Source organism: Pocillopora verrucosa, chromosome 1 (assembly GCF_036669915.1).
Source record: "Pocillopora verrucosa isolate sample1 chromosome 1, ASM3666991v2, whole genome shotgun sequence".
In the NCBI taxonomy this organism is placed as follows: domain Eukaryota; kingdom Metazoa; phylum Cnidaria; class Anthozoa; order Scleractinia; family Pocilloporidae; genus Pocillopora; species Pocillopora verrucosa.
In genome coordinates, this window is record NC_089312.1 from 10,211,825 (window position 1) to 10,234,908 (window position 23,084).

At 37.5% G+C, this 23,084-nt stretch overlaps 4 protein-coding genes across 4 annotated transcripts; 3 read left to right on the forward strand and 1 right to left on the reverse strand.

Moving 5' to 3' along the window:
* Positions 1-31: 31 nt before the first annotated feature.
* LOC131794997 (protein N-lysine methyltransferase METTL21A-like) lies at positions 32-1,113 on the forward strand. The gene has a single exon (XM_059112554.2). It carries the CDS (start codon positions 117-119, stop codon positions 861-863), a length of 747 nt encoding a protein of 248 aa, XP_058968537.2. The 5' UTR covers positions 32-116; the 3' UTR covers positions 864-1,113.
* A 1,095-nt stretch (positions 1,114-2,208) lies between these two features.
* On the reverse strand, positions 2,209-5,467 carry LOC131794995 (E3 ubiquitin-protein ligase TM129-like). The gene is made up of 4 exons (XM_059112552.2): positions 5,243-5,467; positions 4,204-4,354; positions 3,155-3,632; positions 2,209-2,627 (listed from the first exon to the last, which is right to left on the reverse strand). The coding sequence occupies exons 1-4, from the start codon at positions 5,445-5,447 to the stop codon at positions 2,376-2,378; spliced, it is 1,086 nt and encodes a 361-aa protein (XP_058968535.2). The 5' UTR covers positions 5,448-5,467; the 3' UTR covers positions 2,209-2,375.
* An 81-nt stretch (positions 5,468-5,548) lies between these two features.
* On the forward strand, positions 5,549-9,494 carry LOC131794996 (rab9 effector protein with kelch motifs-like). Its single transcript, XM_059112553.2, has 7 exons — positions 5,549-5,819; positions 6,087-6,239; positions 6,734-6,892; positions 7,716-7,865; positions 8,130-8,282; positions 8,883-8,978; positions 9,140-9,494. The coding sequence occupies exons 1-7, from the start codon at positions 5,624-5,626 to the stop codon at positions 9,271-9,273; spliced, it is 1,041 nt and encodes a 346-aa protein (XP_058968536.2). The 5' UTR covers positions 5,549-5,623; the 3' UTR covers positions 9,274-9,494.
* Positions 9,495-10,362: 868 nt separating this feature from the next.
* LOC131795022 (TELO2-interacting protein 1 homolog) lies at positions 10,363-17,608 on the forward strand. The gene is given in 11 exon segments (XM_066167114.1): positions 10,363-11,614; positions 12,392-12,597; positions 13,334-13,700; positions 14,276-14,581; positions 14,584-14,794; positions 14,796-15,000; positions 15,620-15,880; positions 16,701-16,874; positions 17,317-17,428; positions 17,431-17,454; positions 17,457-17,608. Coding segments are annotated over 11 exon segments (3,231 nt in total). The 5' UTR covers positions 10,363-10,401.
* Positions 17,609-23,084: the final 5,476 nt, after the last annotated feature.

The following is a 23,084-nucleotide window of genomic DNA, read 5'->3' on the forward strand; positions in this document are numbered from 1 at the left end:
GCAGAAAATGAATGTGAGGAGACTGGAACTGATAAGGATAAGTACGCCTGATCGAATTTGTTCTCCATCGCACAAAGACTTGGCTCCGTTTCCACTGATCTCCATTCGTACGTATTATGCCAGTATTTTACGACATTCATACATTACCGTGGTCTACTTCGTGCATGATACAGTTATTGTTTTGTTTTTTCATTATTTCAAATCCCTGTTCTCCGGCTAATTTCACGCAAATGGCCATAGTTCCGTACGACCCGTCATCAGTTTTCCTAACCCCTTTCCAAGCCAAAGAAAGAAGCTTCGAATTTGCAGGAAGAACTTTGACAGTCTTCCAAAATTGGAATGAAGTTGGTGTTGCGGCGGTCGTTTGGGATGCAGCAATTGTCCTTGGTCGATATTTGGAGAAGAAAGCCCCTGAACTTCAAGGAAAGAAAGTAATTGAACTTGGAGCTGGGACTGGTGTTGCAGGAATTGTAGCAAGTTTCTTAGGGGGCAAAGTGACTATAACAGATCGTAAAATGGCTCTGAATGTAACGAGAATGAACGTCGAGGGAAACCTAGGCGAGGACCAGAGGACTGTTGAGATAAAAGAACTAGAATGGGGACAAAATGTGGCATCGTTTTCGCCACCTTTCGAGTATATCTTAGGTGCAGACATAGTTTACATCGAAGAGACTTTTCCTGATCTTTTGAAAACTCTGCTAGACCTGTGTGACAGAAATTCTGTTGTCTTACTGTCATGTAAACTACGTTATGACAGAGATATGCGGTTTTTTAAACTTCTGTCAAAACACTTTCACCACGAAATTGTTTTGTATGATAAGGAATTAGACATTAATGTTTATAGAGCGAGAAAGATCAGCTGAACAGTTTTGTAACCTATAGGTCTCAACAAGAATATCAGAGAGTGGTATTGAAGGCCCAAATGGTTGTTTGTTGTTACAAATCATCACGTTTCATGTCAAAGAGGCAGTCTGATCAAACATGGTAACACCCTTGACTAGTTCTTCATAGTGAAACAAGTTTTCATTACAAAGTGTTACATCGTATATATGAACATGTAGAAAAGTTCTTATAGGCAGTCACAAAAGCCTGATATTAAAAGACATTTTAAAGCTGTTTGGTATGAGTCAAAGAAAACAGTCAAAGACTTGTGTTTTTTCTGTTACTTCAACCCATGTCCAACTCTCTGAAGAAACACTTTGATCAGGCAGGAAGAAGTCACAATAATCCACACAGATCACTGATTTCCTAATGTGTTTAATTAGTTTAGAAGTTGTTATTTGCACAGTAGGTGAAAAGCAGAAGGATTAGGGGCTCTTATTCAGCAAATGCAACTCGCCAAGTAAGCACATCCAGGACAAGTTTGACACCACTTCCTCTGAGCCATTTTCTGTTGTTTGAACTGTCACTGAAATGTGTCCAAGATCAATCCTGAGGTATGTTCTTTAAAGCAAGATGAGTTGTTGTCCAAATGCCATGGGTAACATGGTTTTGTATACATGCAGCCAACCCAGATTCTATTTGGGTGACACCACAGCCTAGTGTTTAGATTGCTGGACTTCTTATCGAGAAGTCTGGGTTAGAGACTTGTTTGCACCATTGTGATGTGTTTTTGAGGAAGAAGCTTAACAATCACACTGTCTCTCTCACCCAGGAGTAAAAATAATGGGTGGCATGAAAATTCAACCCTTTACACCCTTAAATTAATATGCATATTTTCCTTACTGATCTCCATACAATTCTAAAGATGCGAACAAGGAGAAGTTGTTGAACAATCTAGAACTTCTTTAGTTGATTATCATCTCTTACATTTTTGTAACCTTCATGTTTGATTCAGGGGTAATGTTGGTTACTCTTAGGGATCAGAGGATTAAAAGCAAAACTAGGATTTTCACAAGGGGGGGGGGGGGTTTCACAGTTGATTTTCAATGCACATTGCATGAAGTAACTGCCCCTCATAGTGTATCAATGGCCTCACTTTTATATAGCAAGAAGGACTGACAAATGGAGTACCTAAATGTAGTACTCAAAAATATTCATGTCTTATGGATCTTGGATCTTATGTAAAACTAAATTATAGTATTTTTATGCTACTGACTTGGAAAAGACATATCTTAAAAAGTGATGGAGGAAAGAATCACTGGCTTCTCAAGTATAACCCAATCAGCTATGCCCATGAATGTTAAATTTTTTTTTATTTTTTTAGCATTTGCATTTCATGACATAAATTGTGTAGTAAGTTAAATCTTTGTGAAATAGTTACTGAGTAAGGATATGTTTAAAATTTAACAATGCAATGCAATTGAGGCTACAGAACCATTAATTTCTGACAAACATGTCAGTCAATTCCAAAATATGAAGCAGGGCTTAGCCTGTCATCTTGTAATAAAACACACATCCAGCATACAGAATTTTGCTCGGCATGTTGGACAAGGAGAGGTACTAGCCAACCATCTTTCTGGCTCTTGTTGGTTCTGGCGACTGGCAAACCATTTCCCCATACAGTCTATACACCACATTGGCCTGCAATAACAGGGGACACATTCTCCTTCTCCGGACAATGCACACATCTTTTGTAGTTTAATGTTTGCTGGATGTTGCATGCAACCAATGCAAGGCTCTGGTTCCTTTGGGGTAAAACATAAAAGTACTTTGTCAGCTATTAATGAAATATCATGAATAGGCATTTACTAAAAAAAGACTTGATCAATTAAAGTTAAAAATAATGTTATCACAGGAACAGTGTATACTTAATTACTAAATAAGAAGTTTACATCATGTAATTATTTTTTTTAAATCAGAGATTCCTTTTTGCTGAGAAAATGGATTACAACAACCACTGTCAATAAACAGACACTTTTTAGTTCATCAGAACATTTTCAAGCAAAAACATAATCCTTGTTGATTGCTTAATACAACTGTCCAATAATTAATGCTTACATGCTCAAATAAATGAGATTAGGGAGGGCAATTCACTCTTAACTTAATCAGCTTCATGCCTTGTCTTGCTTTGCGGGTTATTTAAGTGGGAGAGCACTAAATCATTTATACATGAGTGTTAATTGGGGTAATTGTTATGATTTTTGAGATCAATTCAACTGATCTCACTGACATAAAGAGAGGACTTGAAATTAAAATGCAGTTTCCAGCTGACCTCCTCCTCCTCTTGTAACTGGTACACTTCATTTTGGGACACCTGCTCCTTGAAGGCTTCAAGAAACTTATCACTAAGTGACTGATGTATCACAACATTTCTTGCATTCCTAATTGGGGCTTGTAGCTTCTCTCTCAGGTCACCATAATCTGTAGAATTGAGCCGGATCACAAAAGGTTTAACACCTGGAGTTATACTGGACACCCTGATATTCAAGAACTGCACAGCAACATTACTCTCATGAGAAATGTCATGGTCCTCAGCATGAATGATTGACAGGTGAACATCAGGTTGATGTGCAATGTTAACTTTATAGGCTGAGCATTTCACAATCCAAGAATCTGTGATGTAAAGACTTGTTCCCCCAATGATTGATGAGAATTTAGTAATGCGACGGAACTCTATGTTCACACTAGATGCAACAGCTCGCCATGGAGTACCATGTTTAAGTAAAAGCTTCACAAATGGATGGTTTGACCTGTGAAAAAAGAAACAGAAAGTTTTTAACATACATACATACATGCATAAATACTGGCATACATTTTCTCACCATACTTAAAATATCACAAAAGTTTGAGAACATGGACTCAAGAAGGAAATTATTCATGTCCTATTTGGAACTTAAGGCTACTAGTAAGAGCTGATTTGTAAAAGCCATACATGTAAGAGGTAAGTTTCTAAGTAAATAAACCATGGTGCTGCATTGTTGGGGGGGTATTACAAAGTAATTTGCTCTATTAATTGAGTATATAACGTGAGTTAGCCAACATGGAGAGTTTCTAAAGGCAACTTTTTAAGCATTAGTCCTTTGTCAGAGCAAATAAGTAAAGGCAAAATACATTTAGAGATAGCTGACACATCCAGCCATTGGCCAAATTCTCAAGAAAGACAGAAATTTATGTTTTCCTTTGCCTTGCCATCCAGACTGCCTCAGGTTCCTTTTATTTTGTATAGCTCATTCCACTTAATTCAATGAAAGTGTAATGTTCAAACAGTCTTGCTATTAAAAAAAGAAGGAGAATAAGGTTTCTCTTCATGCACAAGCTTACCATTTATTCCAAGACCAATATCTAGCACAGATGACACCACCAAGAACAATACCCAAGCAAACCAGTAGCAGTATATTTGCTGCACCACCTCCTCTGGCTGGATTGAATAAATGGAGCTCAGGTGAAACTAGTCCTAAGCCAATATAGTAACCTGAGGTAAGACAAATAAAAAAAAGCCCTTTGCATCAGTATCAAATAGGTATAATATAAATAGTCCCAAAGTAATCTTTTGTTTAACAGGTAATTTGGTGTTAACAACTGAGTTGAAAACGTAAATTGGCCACTGTAAAGAGTTAAAAGTCTGATATTTCAAGCATTAGCCCTTCCACATAGCCTTTCATCAGAGTGTTAACCCTTCACTCTGATGTCAGCCTTTTAACTCTTTATGGTGGCCAATTTACGTTTTTAACTCAGTTGTTAGCACTAAATTACCTGCTATACTCTCCCACTGATGCAGCACCACAGTTTCTTTAGAAACTTACCCCCTTTATTCATTAATCTTTTGTTTACATCATAAAATTGTTTCACTTATAGATTCTAGATCTGTTCAGTAATTGATCACAGATGATGTCAAAAAGTGGTAAGAACAAAATGGTGGCACACAAGGCACAGCCAAGTGTGTCACATACTGATATTCTTATCACATCTTGACGTTTTCTGTGATGTGTTACTTTACAGACCCACGGCAACATGGAATGTATTTGTTTTTTATGATAAAATGCAAAATGTTGTTGATAGAGACCTCTTACGTCACGCATGCATGACATCACGCCTCTGTCCTCGAATAGATCATAAGAAATTAGTAATTAAACCACGTGTAGAGTTTATCTTAATCATATAATTTATTTTCTCGAAGAATTGCTTTTATAATGAAGAATGGGAAATCTTGACAAATTATCATCTTGTGTCTTGACCTAAAAGGTTTCCTAGTCCCTGCGACAAATACCCAAGTGTCATATATTTACCACGCCCAAAAATTTAAAGATTATTCAAAGCAAATAAGAAGCTCAAAATTCAAGAAGCACTCGAAAAACTTCACCAAGTGGAAGAAACGAATGAAGGAGAAGTGTCGATGTGGTCCTCCTTAAATGATAACCAACGAAGTCCATATCTTCACTTCCTAAATAACTGGACAATATATTTTGTACAGTTAATCCAGCACTCACGAACTCCCTCGGAGGTGCTATGAAACACAGTGCCACAAGCACATAAGCAAGTGTAAACACAATAATAATTTGCTCCATTTTGGATTTACCACGTTAAGAACGAGAAGAAACTGGCACTAGAAAAAAAATAAACCATGAGATATTTCGAAGAGTAACTGCTGATCTATGAAAGGCTCAGTTTCAAAATGGCGGCAACTTGAAGGCGTTCTAAACTTACCGAAACACATTAGGAGAAACATCGGGAATTACAGCAAATGGAGATTCTTCCGATACTTGAGAGGAATGACTCACCAAAATTAAACGTATGGTATGTTCTGTCGCCTGAAGGTGATGTCCCATGCGTGAGAGTAGGCCACACATGTAATTTCGTTTCTGAACCTCCTCGTGTGTTGGTTATTGGTGGCGCCAATCCCGATGGATCGTTCGCCGATGTGTATATATTGGATCTAGGTTTGTTTTAAAGTTTTTGAGTCCCTATATTCCTATGGAAAAAACCTTCCTAAAATTATCCCCACGAGTCCGGATAATCGAGGTTCGACTGTATAATTGTATGTGTTTACTGATATTCAATAAGTCCTGAAAGGATTGCTCTTGTTAATAGTACCAGTCATTCTTCAACCTGGAGGGAAGTTATCTTTAGATTTAAAACAGTTTTTATAATCAACATATGGGAATAAAGACGTTCTATGTTGTTAAGCTATTGTTTCATTTTTGTAGATAAGTTTCAATGGAGTAAACCAGACTGGCCAGGTATTAGCAGTCGTTATGAACATTCAGCTTTTATTCCTGATTGTGATCAAAAGAAAGTTTATGTATTTGGTGGAGCTCAGCAAGCCACAAACTTGAATGACGTTCAAATTCTTGACCAAGGTACGTGGTACTCGTAATGATAATAAAGCTACTCTAAAATGTATTCATCACTCAACTAGAGCTTCGTCAAGATGGTATAATTTTGGCCAAGTTTGCTTTGTTTTGTTTCCTTTATTATTTTTATTTTTTTTATCTATTCATACATAAGATTAAGTTTAGCACTCTAAAATCGAGCATCTACTGCTTCAAAAAAATTTTTAGCAATTGCAAAAATGGTCTAAAGAAAAATAAAACTCCCCCAAAATTATCACTTGATAATTAAAACTACCTTGTACCAGTGTGTGTATAACTCTGTTAAGTTCAAGGGTACACTGTGAATCAAACAGATTTTTTCATATTTAAAGTTTTGTGGCTTCTACCTAAAGTTACCAATTATGACAAGTAGTAAGATTGAAACATAGTTAGAGACAGTAATGTTAAGAAAAGCAGTCAATAACTTAAAGATGTTAAAACATTATCAGTTGAATTAAGTTGCCTTTTTCACTACTTGGTAGAAAATGGCAAATGGGAAACAGCTGAAACACATGGAAATACACCATCACCAAGAACCTGCCACAGCATGGCATCTGTTGGCAGTAAGTTCTATGTGTTTGGTGGAGGATTAAGTGGTCCTGACCCTGTTCCTGATGCAGCAATACACGTTTTTAATGCTGGTGAGTTCAGGAACGACGTGGAAACATGTTAAGAAGCATTGTTTGGAATTTGTGCTTATAATTTCTATGTAAACAGCAACATCAAAGTATTTGAATCCAGGCTAGTTGTACTAACTTTTTAATATGATATGGTTTTGTGAATTACAACAAGTTTAACATATAGATTCCATGTAGCTATGTGTCTGTTGAGTAATAGATAACGGAGGATGTCAGTATGTGGTAAGAACTAAAAAGTGGTATGTGAGGTGCAGCCAAGTGTGTCATGAATGTTGTAAACCACATTTTGATGTCTTCTGTGATTTATTCTGAAACAGACACACAGCAACATGCAATCTATTTCTTTTATTTGGTAAAAAAGAAAAACATTGCCAATTGTTATGCCATCCATGTGTCCGTCCTCCCATAGATCATAAGTATGAACCAATCAAAATGCCTATATAATATTAATCCTTTGAGCCCCAAGGATGACCAGCATCCAATTTCTCCTTACATTATCAACCCTGAATCAAACATTTAGGTCACAAGAATAGAGGAAATGATCATCAACTTGATTGTTAAACAAATTCTCCTTATCAGCGCCTCAGGAGATGTATAGAGAACAGTATGGAGAAAATGCATTCTGATGTTAGGGTGTAAAGGGTTAACAAAAAAATGGAGTGTCTGTTCAGTCACCTCCTTCACACCCCCTTTCCCATTTTTCATGAACTGAGCATCTTATAAGAAAGTGTTTTTACAACTGTTCCAACTCTACAATTGCAGGTACTGAATGCTGCAGAATTTACTAATGAGGAATTAATATATCTATATTTTTGTTAATTTTCAGAGGACAACAGCTGGAGTCAACCTGATGTAAGTGGAAATCCTCCATGTTCCAGACATGGTCACATATCAGTGGCAGTCGGAATTTATATCTATATTCATGGTGGAATGGCTGGCACCAATATCTTTGATGATCTCTATAAATTTGACACTGGTAAGAGGAAACCTATAATACTCCATCAGTGTTGGGGCTAAGTGCCAGCTGCTGGTGAAATTTTCCTGGAGAAAATGGCCTTTGCTTTGTAGTTTATCAATTTCGTCATTCATTGAATGAGATCCTAAAAGAATCAAATGACAAGCCCAATAAACTATTAAAAATTAATTTTTAGGAATGAAATATGTTTTATTGGAAACTAAATGATGATGTAAACCAATTTACTGGTACTTTTGAAAATTATACTCATCTCTTTATATTCAGTGAATCACACTTGGAGTAAAATTCAACAAAAGGGTCATGCCCCATCCTCGCGCACAGCACATGCTGCAACATCCATAGGAAAAAAAGTGTTTATCCATGGTGGAATGAGTGCAGTGGGAGCTGCATTGGATGATGTGTATTCTTTAGATACAGGTTGATAATTTTTATCTTTTTAACTTAGTGTACGAAACACATGAAGGCAAATGCCATTTGTGTTTTTGTGGTGCGTGATGGTTTGAAAAGTTTTCAAATCACTAGAAGAGACCATAAATCACAAATACACAGGCAGTTTGTGGGATTCTTTTGATTATTACATCCTCAATGAAAATCACTCTCTTATGCTACTCTGTACTTTCTTAGAGCACATTAGGAGAAACACTTTGCAACAATTTTGAAAATGCTTGAGCATGTTCCTAAAATTGTAGACAATGATTGTGGTACACAAACTAAGCAATGTGAAAGTTGTACTGTTTTATCCATCTTTTAATACTGTACTCAAAATCTGTTATAAAACAATACAGAAACCCATATTGTTGTCGATAACCTATTTGTACATCCATCATTGACCAATTAGATAGTAATGTTAATTAAAGTAAACAGCTATTTGCACAACTACTCTGAAATTCACTATCCACTGAAAGAAAATGCCCTCAGAAAACTGTATACTAATTTGTTGAAAGTATAATTGTTATGACCTCTAATAATTTAAATATATCTGAGGTAATGACTGATGTGCTTTTTTCTTTATTTAAGAAACCTTAAGATGGACACAGATATCAATTGACGGACCCAGTCCTGCACCACGACTTGATCACACTCTTTGTGCAGTGGAAATTCCTAAGCCATCAGGTACTCACAGCAATGGTGAATTTTCCATTAACCAATGTCATGACAGCATAATGCATTATAATGTCCTTGTTAAATAAAGAAAAGTGTGAGATGTTTCAAGCAAATGCTGAAGTAAAACAAAAAGTTAATACAGTCTTCTGTTATCTGTTGTTTTATATCAGGTGACAGTACAGCTGAAACTGCAGAAGAAAAGGATAGAGAGATATTACTGTTGGTGTTTGGTGGAATGGACACACAAGGAGAAATTTTCAATGACTGCATAGTTTTAAGACCTGAAATTGTAAATAAAAACTGATAAATTTTTTTTTAAGGAGGCTTTGTTGTGTTCAAAGATCTGAGTGTGAATTGATCTGTGTAAAGTGGTAGTCATTACTGTTGTGTATTAGGGTTCATTATATACCACTATGGAGTAAAGTGTGCACAGACCAAGTGCTCTACACAACTGCTTTATTAGAATACCATGGAGTTTATTACACACGATGATATTGAGCATTATCACATGACTGTGTTCAAGGGTGGGCAAACCAATAGAATAAAGATTATGTAATAGCTAAAGTATTTATCCAAATAGGAACAAACACTACAATTACATTCTTCATTGTTTGTGTTACATTTGGAAAATGGATGGGCAATAGATCACATTCTTGGCAAGACCTTCTTGAAAACTTTACCACTTACAGCAGGGTCACCGTTTGAACAAGCTAAGACAACATATGAACTTGGCCACCGCAATGCAAATGCAAATGTTAGTAATAAAAGGTGTCCTGCTAAGAGGTTGGTTGATAAAGGAAGGTAAACCACCCTACCAGAATTTAAAAAGCCAACGTTTTGGGAATTATCCTTGATGAAGGGCTGGTGCTACCTAGATTTCATCTGTGGCTAGGCATCATTTCTTGAGTTTATAACTGTAGCTGCCAACCAAAGAATGACAAGTAATCTGGCAGAAGGCCAAGCTGCTACCCTCCACATTTATTCCCAGAAATTCTCCCAGGCAGCAGGTAAGCACATTTCTATTTTCCTATACAGGCATTTTTTTACACAGGCAGTAACTCCTCACAAGGATGGAGTCAGATTTGCTCAGTGTAACTGTTGTGGTTCAATTTTATCCTTGGTTCAAATGTGCCTTTCTTTTGTTTTTGGGTATTGTAATGTATGATAATGAGTTTGAAACAAAGTAAAATAAAATTTGAACCAAGGATAAATTGAACTACAACATAACGATGCAAAGCAATGGCTATCTAATTTTTAGTGGAGGCATTTCCACTCCCCTCATCATCCCCCGGCCGCACCCCCTATTCTAATCTATAACCCAGATCCCCTCTTCTCGGTAAGAGGGACACAACATGTCAACATATATAGACACATTGTACCAGAAAATCAAAATGGCGGTAGAAGTGTGAGTTGTGTTTTCGAGTTGCGGATCATGGCTCCTGATCCCAGTGAATCATTCAGAGAGCTTCGGCCTGTCTGTATAAAACTTTCAAAGGAACCTTCACCACAAAACATCAAAGATTTGGAGGCTAAACTACGGATTTTAAATCCAGCGCACCTCACCCAACTGGTAGAGTACGTGTTGTTTCCTCTAAAACTTGCCTTGCAGAGCAGCAATGCTACAAACGAAGTACAAGAAACAGCTGTTGGATGCATCGAAACTCTCTTTAGACGTGCACGTGTTTGTCAGCTGAGAACATTTGAAGAAATGTTTAATTACATGTGCATGCTTCTAAGTTCAAGGGAAGGGGGTCCGGGTCACTTGGCTGACATTCCCGAAGAACTTAAGCTGAATGTCGTCAAATGTCTCTCTTGCCTTCTCCAGAGCTCATCACTTGTGGTTAGAGGTGCATTTTATTCACCACGTCTGCTTCCAGTTCTTGGGCATTCAGTGAGCGTCTTGTTGGCATTGTCAGGAAACGAGAAAGCCAGAAATTTAAGAGTGTGTGCCCTTGAGTGCCTCAGTTATTTGGCTTGTTGCAGCGAAAACTTTGGTTGGCAGTCAGAGGTCGGAAGCGATCCTCAGCAGCAAGATGACAGGCTCGCATTACAAGATGCAATCAAGGATTCTGTAGCACAAGCATTTGCTTCATTTGTACCTGGAATTTCAACAGCTTTATGCCGAATTATTACAGGAGACACTAAACAAGGCCATGCGGTTATTACCCAGGCCATCTCTGTGTGGGGGGACGTTCTTTCTTTAGTGATGAATGATAAGTATTTGCCAATAAAACAATCAGAGGATAAAGACATCATTACACAACTTATGTCACTGACTACTGCAGATAAGTGTAATGAACCACAAGAAAACCCAAAACAAGAAATTTCAAGCTCAAATCCAGAAGGAAACGATAAACTGCAGCAGTTAAAAGTTGACAGAAGTTTAGAATGGTTTCAGGAGACAGGAAAAAAATTAAAAGTTGTCATTGGAAGACTTAGTATCATTTCTGCACACTCTAACTGGAAAGTGCGACTTTCATTGGCAAAGTTCTGTGACAAACTTCTTGAAAACTGCAAGGACTCATTAGAAAATTGTGCATCCACTCTGGTGGATCTCTTGGTTGGATTGACTGAGGATGATTATTCACAAGTGGCATCACTCAGTAAAAAAGCCCTAAGTAAACTTTCTGAAAGACTTGGAAATGGTGAGGACTGTTATCTATGTTTTTAGGCTTTGCCTATTTTGGTACAGCTAGAAAACTTATTAGGCTTCTTTCTGGTTGTGATTTAAACATGAAAAAGTGGGATCAATATCAGTATCTAGGCAACTGCCCACCTACCCCTCCCCTAACCCAACAACAGTCTATTAATAACAAGTTAGGGTTAATGTTGGGTTAGGGGAGGGGTAGGTGGGCAGTTGCCCAGATACTGATATTGATCTAAAAAGTGCAATAATAGAGCACTTACCATATGCTTTCATTTTTTGGTTCATGTTCAATGTGCTTTAATGATATCTTATCTTAAGTTAAACTAGGTTAAGCTGTATAGCTATCACGTGATAATTTGAGTTGATATAAATTTGGCCATAGGAGAAAGTTTCTAATTAAAAGCTTGTGTTTTATCTCTCACTCTGACTAAGGGCTTACACTCAAAACATCAGTTTTAGAAACTCTATACGATGGCAAACATACAGTATCAATCAGATGATGAACCAAATTATCCCATATACCCACCACAGATTCAGCACCGTAGTTTCTTACCCCTTACCCCAGAAAGTTATGCCTTCTATAGGTAATGGTTTTGTGTAAAACCAGGTATTATAAAGGAAAAGTGCCATCCATGACCAAAGTCAAATAAGTTTTTTTAATTGTTTATAAGCGTTGTTGAACAGATTTTGCAGACTATTTGCCTACTAGACACTGAGTCAAAATAGATCCACTTGTCTTTTTGTATTAATTTTTTTTTATTTCTTAATTTACTAGGTCCCAGCCCACTGAACTCCATGTTGGAGGAGAATCTTCATTTAGCATTGACATCACTCCCTAGACTCATGAGAACAGGGGATGATGCTCAAAAAATCCAAAGCCTTAACCTTGTTCTTGGTTATTTAAGCCTCCTTGGTAACCGGCTTTATAACTTGCTGAATTCTTCATCTTATTTGAAGAGACTTTCCCTTGCCCTGATTCAGGTATGAGGAACTTTAAAATTCTGATATGTGTACAGTGTATTTGCAAAATGTTTAGAATAGAATAGAGGTGTCATGAAAAAAAGTTTCTTTGATTTAACAATAAGTGATAAAGAGGAACAGCATTTTTACCTCTCTACAGTCTTCAAGTTCTAATGAAATCTGAAATTATCAAAATTAGCGAAACTCAGGGGCAGATCCTGAAAATTGTGGTAGAGAGTGCTGAAAAAATTTTGTGTAGATTATAAGATCATTCCATGCATGGGATTAGCCACAACATGTGGACATGATCAGGGTGACACCATATTATAGTGCCTTGCAAAAAGAGTTTGGGATCATGAACTGTAAATCTCCCCATGTGGGGATACTTCTCAAAGTTATGTGAGTCAAAGCTGTCAGTATTAGTGCATCCATAGATGACTTATGTTAAAGCAAAGCATGTCATGTTGGAGTACTAGTCTTTCACAACCCCTTTAAGAGAAAAACTGATCAGTACTAATAGCCAAGTTAGAATATAGGTATGTTTTATAGGATATATCACGAGGTTTGTTCATGACAATAATCTCAAGTCTTTAGAGCAGTCTTTTTTTTAATTCTTGTTTGATGAGGCAACAACACTTTTATTCCACCTTTTTATAAGATAGAATAAATTTACAGCACAGCTAGTCCTTTCTGTAAAATTGCAGAGCACTATGGAAACCCAAAAACAGGCCTTACTTCATCCTTCAAACTTTTACAGGTTCTAGAGTTTGATGTTGGTGATGTGGGAATTGTAGAAGAAAAAACACCATCTTTGTCAGAAACAGCAGTTCTACCATCAGAGACTGAAGGACAAAACCCAATGTCATACCTAGTAAACCAGTTCACAGCCAGCACATATCCAAAATACCACTTCAAGCATTTCACAGATGAAAAAGTTAAGGTGGCTGTGAACCAAATTTGTCGTACCATTGGTTACCATGGCAACCTTCCTCTTGTGGTTGATCACTTCCTTGACTTGTTTCATGAATCAAAGCTGTACCAGAAGCAAGCTGTTTATATTTTGAGTGAGATTGTAGTGGGTTCCTCACAAGGAGTAGCAGATAGTAACACAACTTTTTGTAATGGTAAGATGTAGAAAATTAGTTTTAAGCCAGGGTCTCCAATTTGTTTGAAAGCTGAAGGCAGTTAAGAAAGGTCATTTTGGACATCATGTTGATTTTTCTGATCACACTCAAGACCATGAGCTATTTGGTTAAAATGTTCCAAGCACATGAACCTTTGAATCTTGGAATTTGAAACTTGCAATTGAGTTAAACCTCTGAACCTGTTTATGATAAATTATGCTTTAAGTTAAACTAAGAAATGACCCACGTACAAATGTTTTTGATAGTATTTCAATAAATGTATAACTGTTCATTAGGAATTAATTTAGTTGGCACAGTGCAGCTGATGTTATCCTCAGCTTTATTCATGACAGGAAAGTTACTGCTTGACTAACGTGCGGCTTGAAACCAAGGTTTCAGTACTTTTGCTGACAATAATCTGTCAAGAAAGGTATACAAATATCGTGCATTAATTACTTTGTATAAGTTGATACACCTCAAAATCCTGAAACACCCTACACTGGAAATTTTGGCTCTACATTTTTTCCTAGAAGCCAATTGAAAAAATAGTTACTGGTATTTTGTTTTCCCTGCAGGGACAGAAGATGACCACAAACTGTTGAAAAACCATAGCAAAAACTATAAAGAGGTTCATGATACTGTAGAACTCCTAATTACTGAGTACATTTCAGACATTAACTGGAACTTGGTGACATCAAATCCTCAAGTAATGCCTTCACGTAAACCTGTCACAACAGACCCACATGATTTCCTCACTGTCAAGAAAGAGACCAAGTTACGAAAAGCACTACCTTTTGAAGTTTTGAATAGCAATGTGCAACTCAGCTGTTTGTTGCTGGAAGCAATCGGAGTGTTTTCCACTGTTATTCCTTTGCAATTTGAGGCATTTTAATGCAGGTTCTTTACCCCATCATGGCTAAGCTAGGAAGTGACAATGCCACTGTAAGTCGCTCAGCATATGAGACTCTGGTGAAGATTTGCCAGAGCTGTGAGTATGAATCAGTGGATGACCTGATTTCCAGAAATGCTGACTACCTAGTGAATGCTATATCTCTGGATTTCAAGTATGTTTTCATGAACTGTCAAGCTCCTTGTGCTAAGAGTGATGATCCAGTACAGTAACCCAGGCATTCTTTCCATTATCGAGGACACCCTCATGGATATATTTTCAGTTATTGATCTCTATCCTGATGAGTTACTGTACCTTTTGATGAAAGTGTTAAATGTCCTGGTTCTTATGATAAAGAAGTGGTTTCCAGCTCCAGTGAAAGAAGAAGTGATCAAGGAGCCTAAGGAAGAGGTACAAGTTGTACTCACAAACCTTTTTTTTTTCTACAAATCAACCAAGTTCATTACAAAATATAATTCTTTATTTGTAGAAATATTTAAGACACATAATTATAGTGTCAGTATATTAAGGGTTGATACTTGAATATTAGGGTATAAGGAAGCTTATAGTGATCCATAACTTCTGGGGCATATCTGAATCAATTACTGCTTGGAGTATTGCTACTTCTGCTGGACAGTATGTTTGATGTAGTCCATTGTAGTTTGCCCCAAATGATTTGGTTAAAATTCCTAGACAGCGAGACAGGTTGGTCAAAATGATCCAACAACTGGCTCATTTCTCTTTTTATTCTGGTAAACTTGCCAGTTATTCCAAAGGCTTTTAGCTCAATTTTCAGCAGGGAATCATGGTGTCAATGACCCTTAATGCTGTTTACTTTGTAATTCACAGCCTGGTTACTCAAAATCTTTTTTACAACCCTGGGGAGAATACGAATTAATTGAAAGTGTCTCTGCCAGGACCACATGGTGCATAAAGAAGACTGGGGTTCATACAAATCTTTTATTTCATTTGTTTTTCTTGACTGTGATGAGGTAGGCTTTCTTTACTTAATGCTTGCTGATTTGCATAGAAACCAATCAGCATCTGTCAAGAGGGACAGAATTCTGAGTTTAACAAAGATGAGGATACTAACACAACACCAGACCAGATACGGCAATATTTCTTGGATTATCACAAAAGAAAGCAACAAGCCATGGGATATGTGGATGAAAAAGACCTTGAGGGAACAGAAGCAAAAGATTGGGAGGAAAAGATTGAAGAGGAACAGTTTGAGGCAGACAAGAAACCTGAAGTGCCAAGACATGTTAAATATGTAAACAATGGTGAGCCAGTTTGCAATGTATGGATGTAAAATATTATTTTGTCTTAGTGGTGGGCTTTTTTCTGGAATCTAGTTAAAAGAGATGAAATTTTTAAACTAGTTTTCAAGGCTTAGAAAAAAGCAAAGTGAGAAAATAGAGACTAAATAATGAATCCTAGGCTGTTTTTATTATTTCATTATGCACATTTACATTGTGTAACAGTCTCTTGATTACATCAAGTCTGAAACGCCACAACTTGAACCCCTAATGGAGACTAGCATCTAATTTCTCCTTGGCGTGCAATATCAGTCCTGGATCAAACACTAAGGTCACAAGGATAAAGGGAATGAAACCAATCAAAGAGGTTCTTGACTGGTAAACAAATTCTCCTTGTCACCACGTTAGGAAAGTTATAGAACAGTGTGGAGAATATGCATACTGATGTTAGGGTGCGAACGGTTAAAGTGGGTAAGTTTCTAAAGAAACTGTGGTGCTGTGTCAGTGGAAGGGTATAACAAAGTAATTTAGTATTATCAACTGGGTCAATAATACCAATAATACCAATAGAGTTTCAAAGCTGGCTATTTTGAGTGTTAGTCCTTTGTCAGAGCAGGCTAATACTGGATACATCAGCTTTGAAACTCTTAACACTGGCCAATTTACACTTAGCAACTCTGTGTTTCTTTTGCAAAAATAGTATTGATATTAATACATCAAGATGGTTGCACTTGGGTTTGGAAAGATGGTTTTATTGCAAATTGTATGAAAGGATCTTTAATTAATGAATTTTTCTAAGGAATCCAGTATAACTGGGTATGAAACCTGCATGGATTACTTTTTGTTATGTAGGTGCTGGAAAAGTGTGTACATTTCCTGTCATCAAAGTCTCCATGGCTACTTCTCTTAGTGCTGGATACAATTGACATTGGTGTTCAGGCCATTAGCCAGTCAGAAGACCAACTCCTTCCCATGATTCATCGCTTGTGGCCACCAATGGTTAAGAGATTCACAGATGATGAACAGGTAAATGAGATGGAAGTTTTTTCTCATTATTTTATTTGTTTCTATCCATTGTCTCCAACTCCTTGTTTGCAATTTTGCAAAAGTGCCTTGTCAAAAGGGCAAAAACTGTCATACCATAATCTGACAATTTTTTTTTTCCTCTTTCCCTCAAGTACAGACTTAATGGGTTAATATCAGTATCTGAGCAACTGCACGCTTACCCCTCCCTGAACCCAACATTAACACAATTTTTTTTATCAGTTGATTATCATTGGTTAGGGGAAGGTTAGGTGCTCAGTTTCTCAGATACTGACATTGATCTGACTTTACCTACTTACTATGTGACCAAATCTGAAGAGCTAATGACTGTGTGCCGTTAATAACATGCACAAATTACCATGATTAAACAAGAAGTAAACTGTTTCATTTGTCTCCCACCTAACATTGCATGTTCTTGTTGCAGGTGGTAACAATCAAGGCTGTTTCTGTTTTGTGCACCATGTGTGAAGCATCAGGAAGCTTTATGTACCGTCGAGTTATCAAGGACACCATTCCATCCATTATTGCTTTTCTTGATAACAGGCGTCAGTGAGCCTAAAGGCCGCCCAGTCTACTCTCAGTCTCAGTCATTCAAGCAGCAGCTGGCCATGTTGAAGAGCCTGGGTCGGTTGTGTAAACAGTTAGAAATTGGTGAAACAATGCTTTGTTCTGTAGTGTGTTTTGTACCCATTAACCTCAGCTTGCCGACAGCCTAAGCTACTTCAACAAGTATGTGATAAAGCACCTAGGTAGAGCATCAACCATGAGCAGAGCACAAGCTTGTTCCTATGTAACTGTGTCAAAAAAGAGGGGCCCTGAACAGTAACCACTCACATCCATGTGGGAGGGTCCCTTGAACCACCAAACCCATATACTTGATTTGATGGGCAATATGCAAATGTAGCAATAGACCATTGACAGTGAAGTGTAACAATACTTCAACGTTGTAACAGTTTTGATACAATTTTACTTGGTTACAAAAAATTGAATATTTCCTTTACAAATATCCTCCAAAAACTCATCCTACAGATGAGTGTTACAATACTTGAACATTGTTAACAGTTCTGAAGCACTTTACTTGGTAAAAAAAAAAACCAAAAAAATTGAATATTCCTTTACAGGATATCCTCAACCAAAACTTCACCCTACATAGCCAATCAAAATCACAGCTTTGTAACTTAGAAGACTTTTTAAAAGTAACCAATCTCTTATAAGTTTGTGTACCATTGGTTTGACCTTAATATCTACTTGCGATTGTTCTTAGCAGTCAGCAGTTGATGCATTTACAGACTTTTCACTCAGCTGATCCAGACTTCATCTGGCTGAGCTATGAATGACTGATAACCAACTTGCCCAGGAGAGCTTACTAAACCACCACATGAAACATCCCAGCCAGTCCTACTGGCAGGAGTTCTTCCACAAATGCAGAAGAATATGGCTGAGCATGTAAACATGCTGTTTATCCAGCCTGTAAATAGCAACCAAGTATCGTGGACTTTTTTTGTTGAAACTGGTCTTGAACTTGTTTCTGAGGAGCTATTGTTCTTGTTAGCAATTGTTTGGAATCCTCCCCGGGCCTGTCCTCCCCTCCCCGTCCCCCTCTCGTTAATGTTGGTAACAGGAACATGAGACTCCCTGTAAAAAGCTTCACATTGAGACAACAGTAGGGTGTTTCAACAAAACTTGATGAGATTTAGAGCTTTTGCTTTAACAGTCTATTGAAGTTGTATGGTCCACGTTGTATTCAGATTTCTTTATTAGTTAAATGTCGCGCTCAGTAGAGTCGGCAAGTTATTAAAATCTTTCTTGTTTTGATAAATAAGTTATTGTTTCTGCAAGACTAAGTCATGCCAAAGGTTCTTTGGTATCAAACAGCCTGCACATGATAAACATGTAGTGTTCAGGTATAATCTAGCAATAGATTTTGTACTGTCTCATCCAACTTCTATGCAAGAGGAGATGTGTTTATTTTATCTACTGACTCCTGCCTTGGACCCAGCCACTAAAGTTCTTGTTTTGGCTTTGGCAGTCAAGTATTGAATTGTTTTCAGTAAGTACGACGGTTTGTCAAGTTATTGGGTGACATTCTTCTGAACGTGTTTAGGTCAGTGTTCTGACAAATAATGCTTGATCTTTCAAGGTCATTCGGCCAGCATACCCACTACTGCCGACCGATAAGTAATATAAAAAGCGTGAGCTATACAGACTGTATAGAGTTTCACAGTAAGAGAATTCGACCAGAGTTACTCATCATAAGCATGAGTCGATCAGATTCGATCTGTCAGTCAGTGTGTTAGAGGAGAGAGAAGGATACAAAAGAGGTAAAAAAATAAGTAAAAGAAAATAAGTGATAGAAATAAAGTGCTGTAGGTAGAATGTCTTAGAGGCCGGAGAGTTCAGGAATAACGGGTCGAAAACGATTTTCATTCGATAATCACTTTGGTCCCACCGTCCCCGCGTGAGCGCCGAAGCACATGCTTTTTCTGTGTTTTGTGAGAACTGAATCTTGGGCCGAAGGAATGCCCTAAGTGACTATCATTTGTTGTTTTTTTTCCCTTCTGGATGGCCTCACAGAACTTGTCAAAACACTGAAATTGATCTTTTTTGGAAACATTGTGACTTATTTCGTCATTTTTTTGTGTTAAGTTTTTTTAACGTTAGGTTCACACGTGAAAATATCTGTGGGAGGTTACGAAACAAGAAGACATGGTATAAACATTCGTAAGAATCACTGATAATACTATTTGAATAATTATATAGTCGCCTTATACATGTGAATATGAAGCAATGCGCCTTTTAATTAAACCAAATTCGTAAACCTTACAATTAAAACGAATTAATGAAAAATATTTGTTGGGAGCAGATCTCGCGATTATCGAAATTGATCTCTCTAAATAATCTCGTACTTTTATTTTAAAAACTATTAATAAAATCTTTTAAAAAGCCAAATATCGATTACAATTGTTAATTATTCAACGAACTGGAGGCGAATAGTACTTGCGAGTCCCTTCCAAACCAGCCAATCAGCGTGCGCAAAATCACTATTCCCCACTGTGGAATATATTTAATAAAAGAGAATCGAAAACAGTTTATAATCGCTTGACTAATATTATATATGAGATATATAGTAAAATTTTACCGGAAATAGGTAAGTACAAGAGAATTATGATCCTTGATCAAGTAAAATGTCCTAAAGAAATAATAAAATAGACCTCGCAGCAATTCGGAGATCATCGGTGAACTTAAAACAAATATAAGATGCAATAAATTCATACACGATGATTAAAATATATAAAAAAATGTCCAAATTTTGGATCTCAATTTACAAGACTCAGCAATTTGAGATTCGTAAGTCTGCATGTCGCATATCTGCTACAGTTTGCCCAACATTGATATTACAGAAGACTGCACAAGGACAAGTCAAGAGTCCCTCAGCGAGCGTAGCTGTTCGTCAATTAAAGCCGTTTGGTTTCTTACCCGGCGATCGGAATAAACTAGTCAGTCTTGATTTCATGTTAAAGCAAACCTTTTTTGCAACATAATGTACACTTTCTGACCAAGCTTGATCGGTCAAGATGGTTGGATATTGGCCTCGTTTCTTTTTTTCTGTTTTGTTTTTGTTTGTTCTTATGGACCTCGACTTTGTCTCAGTTGATAAAAAAGCAGAAAAAACAAGACTTTGCCACTATCCAGCCATCTTGACCTCACGGTTAATGAATTAACGCATATACACTGTTTCCCGCCATTGAAAATACCAGCAGTTTGGCAAGGAGCATGCGTCAACCATCCACTGCAGTTCCTTCATGTTTACGTAAATAAACCCTAAAAGTGAAATACTGTGCTGGATGCTGCGAAAAAAAAAAACAAACAAACAAACAATCATAGGACGTGACATCAATTCAGCATCATATATAGTTTCTTACGCCCAGTATCGTAAACAATTTATAGCGACTGTTGTCAAATAGCTGTACAAACCTTTTGCCAGCATGCATGAGATCAAACGCCTCATTTATTTTGTCGCAGCGGCATCTTGTGATATATTATTATATCCAGTTTTCAATATTCCAGCTATATATTTTCTCTGCAAGCTGCGTAATACCATCCTTTTCCTTTAAACCCTGGTCGAAAGCGTTTAAAAAAGGTCAAATGTTATTTAATGAACTAATTTGATGGTGTGTCAATGGACAGGCCCCACAATTCAATGATGCGTTTTGGGAGGCGAGCCAACAAATCGCACCATAATTGTCTCGTATGGTGATTTTCAAGGGTCACAAAATAAAATACAACTTGAGAAAAACTAATTTAAATCACAGACAGAACGAAGATAGCAGACGAAGATATTCCCTTTTCCATATTTCAGTTTTCTTCATCTGGGGAGTATATATCAGTGTTAGGTTATAACAAAAGTCAGCAGCTCAAGCTTAGAATGAGGAAACCAATTTTGAAACGGTTAGAAATAGATAACCTTGTATCGTCGCAGCAAACCTCAAGTAAATTCTGAAGAACTACACACAAATGCCATGTTTGTCTCCACTACACAAGTAATAACACAGGAGGGTACACCAAATAAGTTTATTTAGGGAAGCCTGCCGAGAACCAACCTAGGCATATATAGCCCGGGGAATGCATACATACATATATTCGCAACTGGATATACCATATACACTCCTGATATACAGTCAATTCCTTACACATTAAAAAAAAGGTATACATTACTACCATGACAAACTGCACCAAGTCTGGAGTAACAGAGAGGGGCCAACCGCTTACAAGGACATAACTACGGTTAAACAGACCAGAAAAAACCTGCCCGAAAAAACCTCGTTGGGGAAAAACATGACAGGAAATCTGGGTAGGAACCATGGCCCAAACTCCGATCAGTTGGCAGCCCATCCTACGAGGCTTCACAAGGCTAAGACAATATGTTTTCAAACTAAAATAAATTTGTCATCAATCCGGGAGAGGGGAAGCGGTTGCGTTCTGAGGCCTAGACATGGATATCACGTACTATACTTTCCCTTAATACCACTGCATCATTACCCATGCTGCTCGTGCCTAAGGCCCAGGCCTTGTCGTATCTCGTGCCGACAAAATATTTATTTCTGCCTTCTTCGCAGACTCATTCGTCCAGAAATACCATTTTTTCCGGTGGCGGGGAATCTAAATGTTCTGAGTTTTGAGATTCATTCTACTACTCTACTTTTCTATGATCATAACTCCTACCTCCACAAAGCGTTCCTATAATGGTTCTTCCAAAAAAACAATCTCTCGGATTTAGTTTTAAGTTCTTCACCTTGAGGAGCTATTCCAACAAGCAACAGTTTTTACCAAGGATAGGGTGACGCGCTTCGAATGCAGCCCTCTACAGAAAAATATGGAAAGACAAACTTCTTTCCAAGATATTTTTTCAAAAAGAGTTGGATTGCCATGCGGGCTTTTCCTCGCCTCGAAGAGGTAGTAGTAAATACTGCAAATTCAAGAAAGATGTGTAACAAACCGGCCACAATGATGGTTTAGGAAAGTTTATGAGTGCTCCGAGATGATTCGAGGCCCCAGCCATGCCGTGTTTTTCATATCATAGCCGAATGCTTTCTCACACGTGCTGCTGAGAATTCCAGTCTATTACTTTCGATTAGATCTGACACACTTTCGGTATTGCCGTTCAAAGCAATGTTTGCCACAAGCATTGCGCAAACACAACGAAGTTTCTAAAAATGACGGAATCGAAGATAGTGTGACGGATTAAGGCGTCTGCTGGAGTGGCGCCAGCGCTGACTCTAAAACTTTATTCCAGACGACAATGAGCTAAAAAAAACTAACGCGATTGAATTGATTTTTAGTAGACTTGCGGTCAGTTTACATCATACACTTTCAAGCAAAGCATTTGTCGACGAGTGGCAATCAAGAGTTCTATTTACCATGGTTTCAACGTTTCCCAACACATTCAACTGAGTAATTCACTCCTCCTTCATTCATTTCTTTCAGACCTGCAAATTACATTGATCATGACAGCTTAGAAACGGAATGTCCCAAGGAAAAACGTCGTTAAAGGTTACGTTTTGACTTAACTGCCAAGCAGAGTTTTGTAAGTTGTAAGCGACTGAAGGTAACAAGTCGACAAAGAATAAATATTTACGTGACCATAAATTCAACATCAAAATATCGTTTTTTAACGCTGTGGAAAATTTGTCC

Excerpts from the sequence above, each read along its gene's own strand:
- LOC131794995 (XM_059112552.2), bottom strand. The coding sequence starts at position 5,447 with ATGGAGCAAATTATTATTGTGTTTACACTTGCTTATGTGCTTGTGGCA. Across the intron at positions 3,633-4,203 it reads TATTGGTCTTGGAATAAATG|GTCAAACCATCCATTTGTGA; the intron begins GTAAGCTTGTGC and ends CTTTTTTCACAG. Across the intron at positions 2,628-3,154 it reads AGTTACAAGAGGAGGAGGAG|GAACCAGAGCCTTGCATTGG; the intron begins GTCAGCTGGAAA and ends TTTACCCCAAAG.
- LOC131794997 (XM_059112554.2), top strand. The coding sequence starts at position 117 with ATGCCAGTATTTTACGACATTCATACATTACCGTGGTCTACTTCGTGC.
- LOC131794996 (XM_059112553.2), top strand. The coding sequence starts at position 5,624 with ATGGAGATTCTTCCGATACTTGAGAGGAATGACTCACCAAAATTAAAC. Across the intron at positions 6,893-7,715 it reads AATACACGTTTTTAATGCTG|AGGACAACAGCTGGAGTCAA; the intron begins GTGAGTTCAGGA and ends GTTAATTTTCAG. Across the intron at positions 8,979-9,139 it reads GGAAATTCCTAAGCCATCAG|GTGACAGTACAGCTGAAACT; the intron begins GTACTCACAGCA and ends GTTTTATATCAG.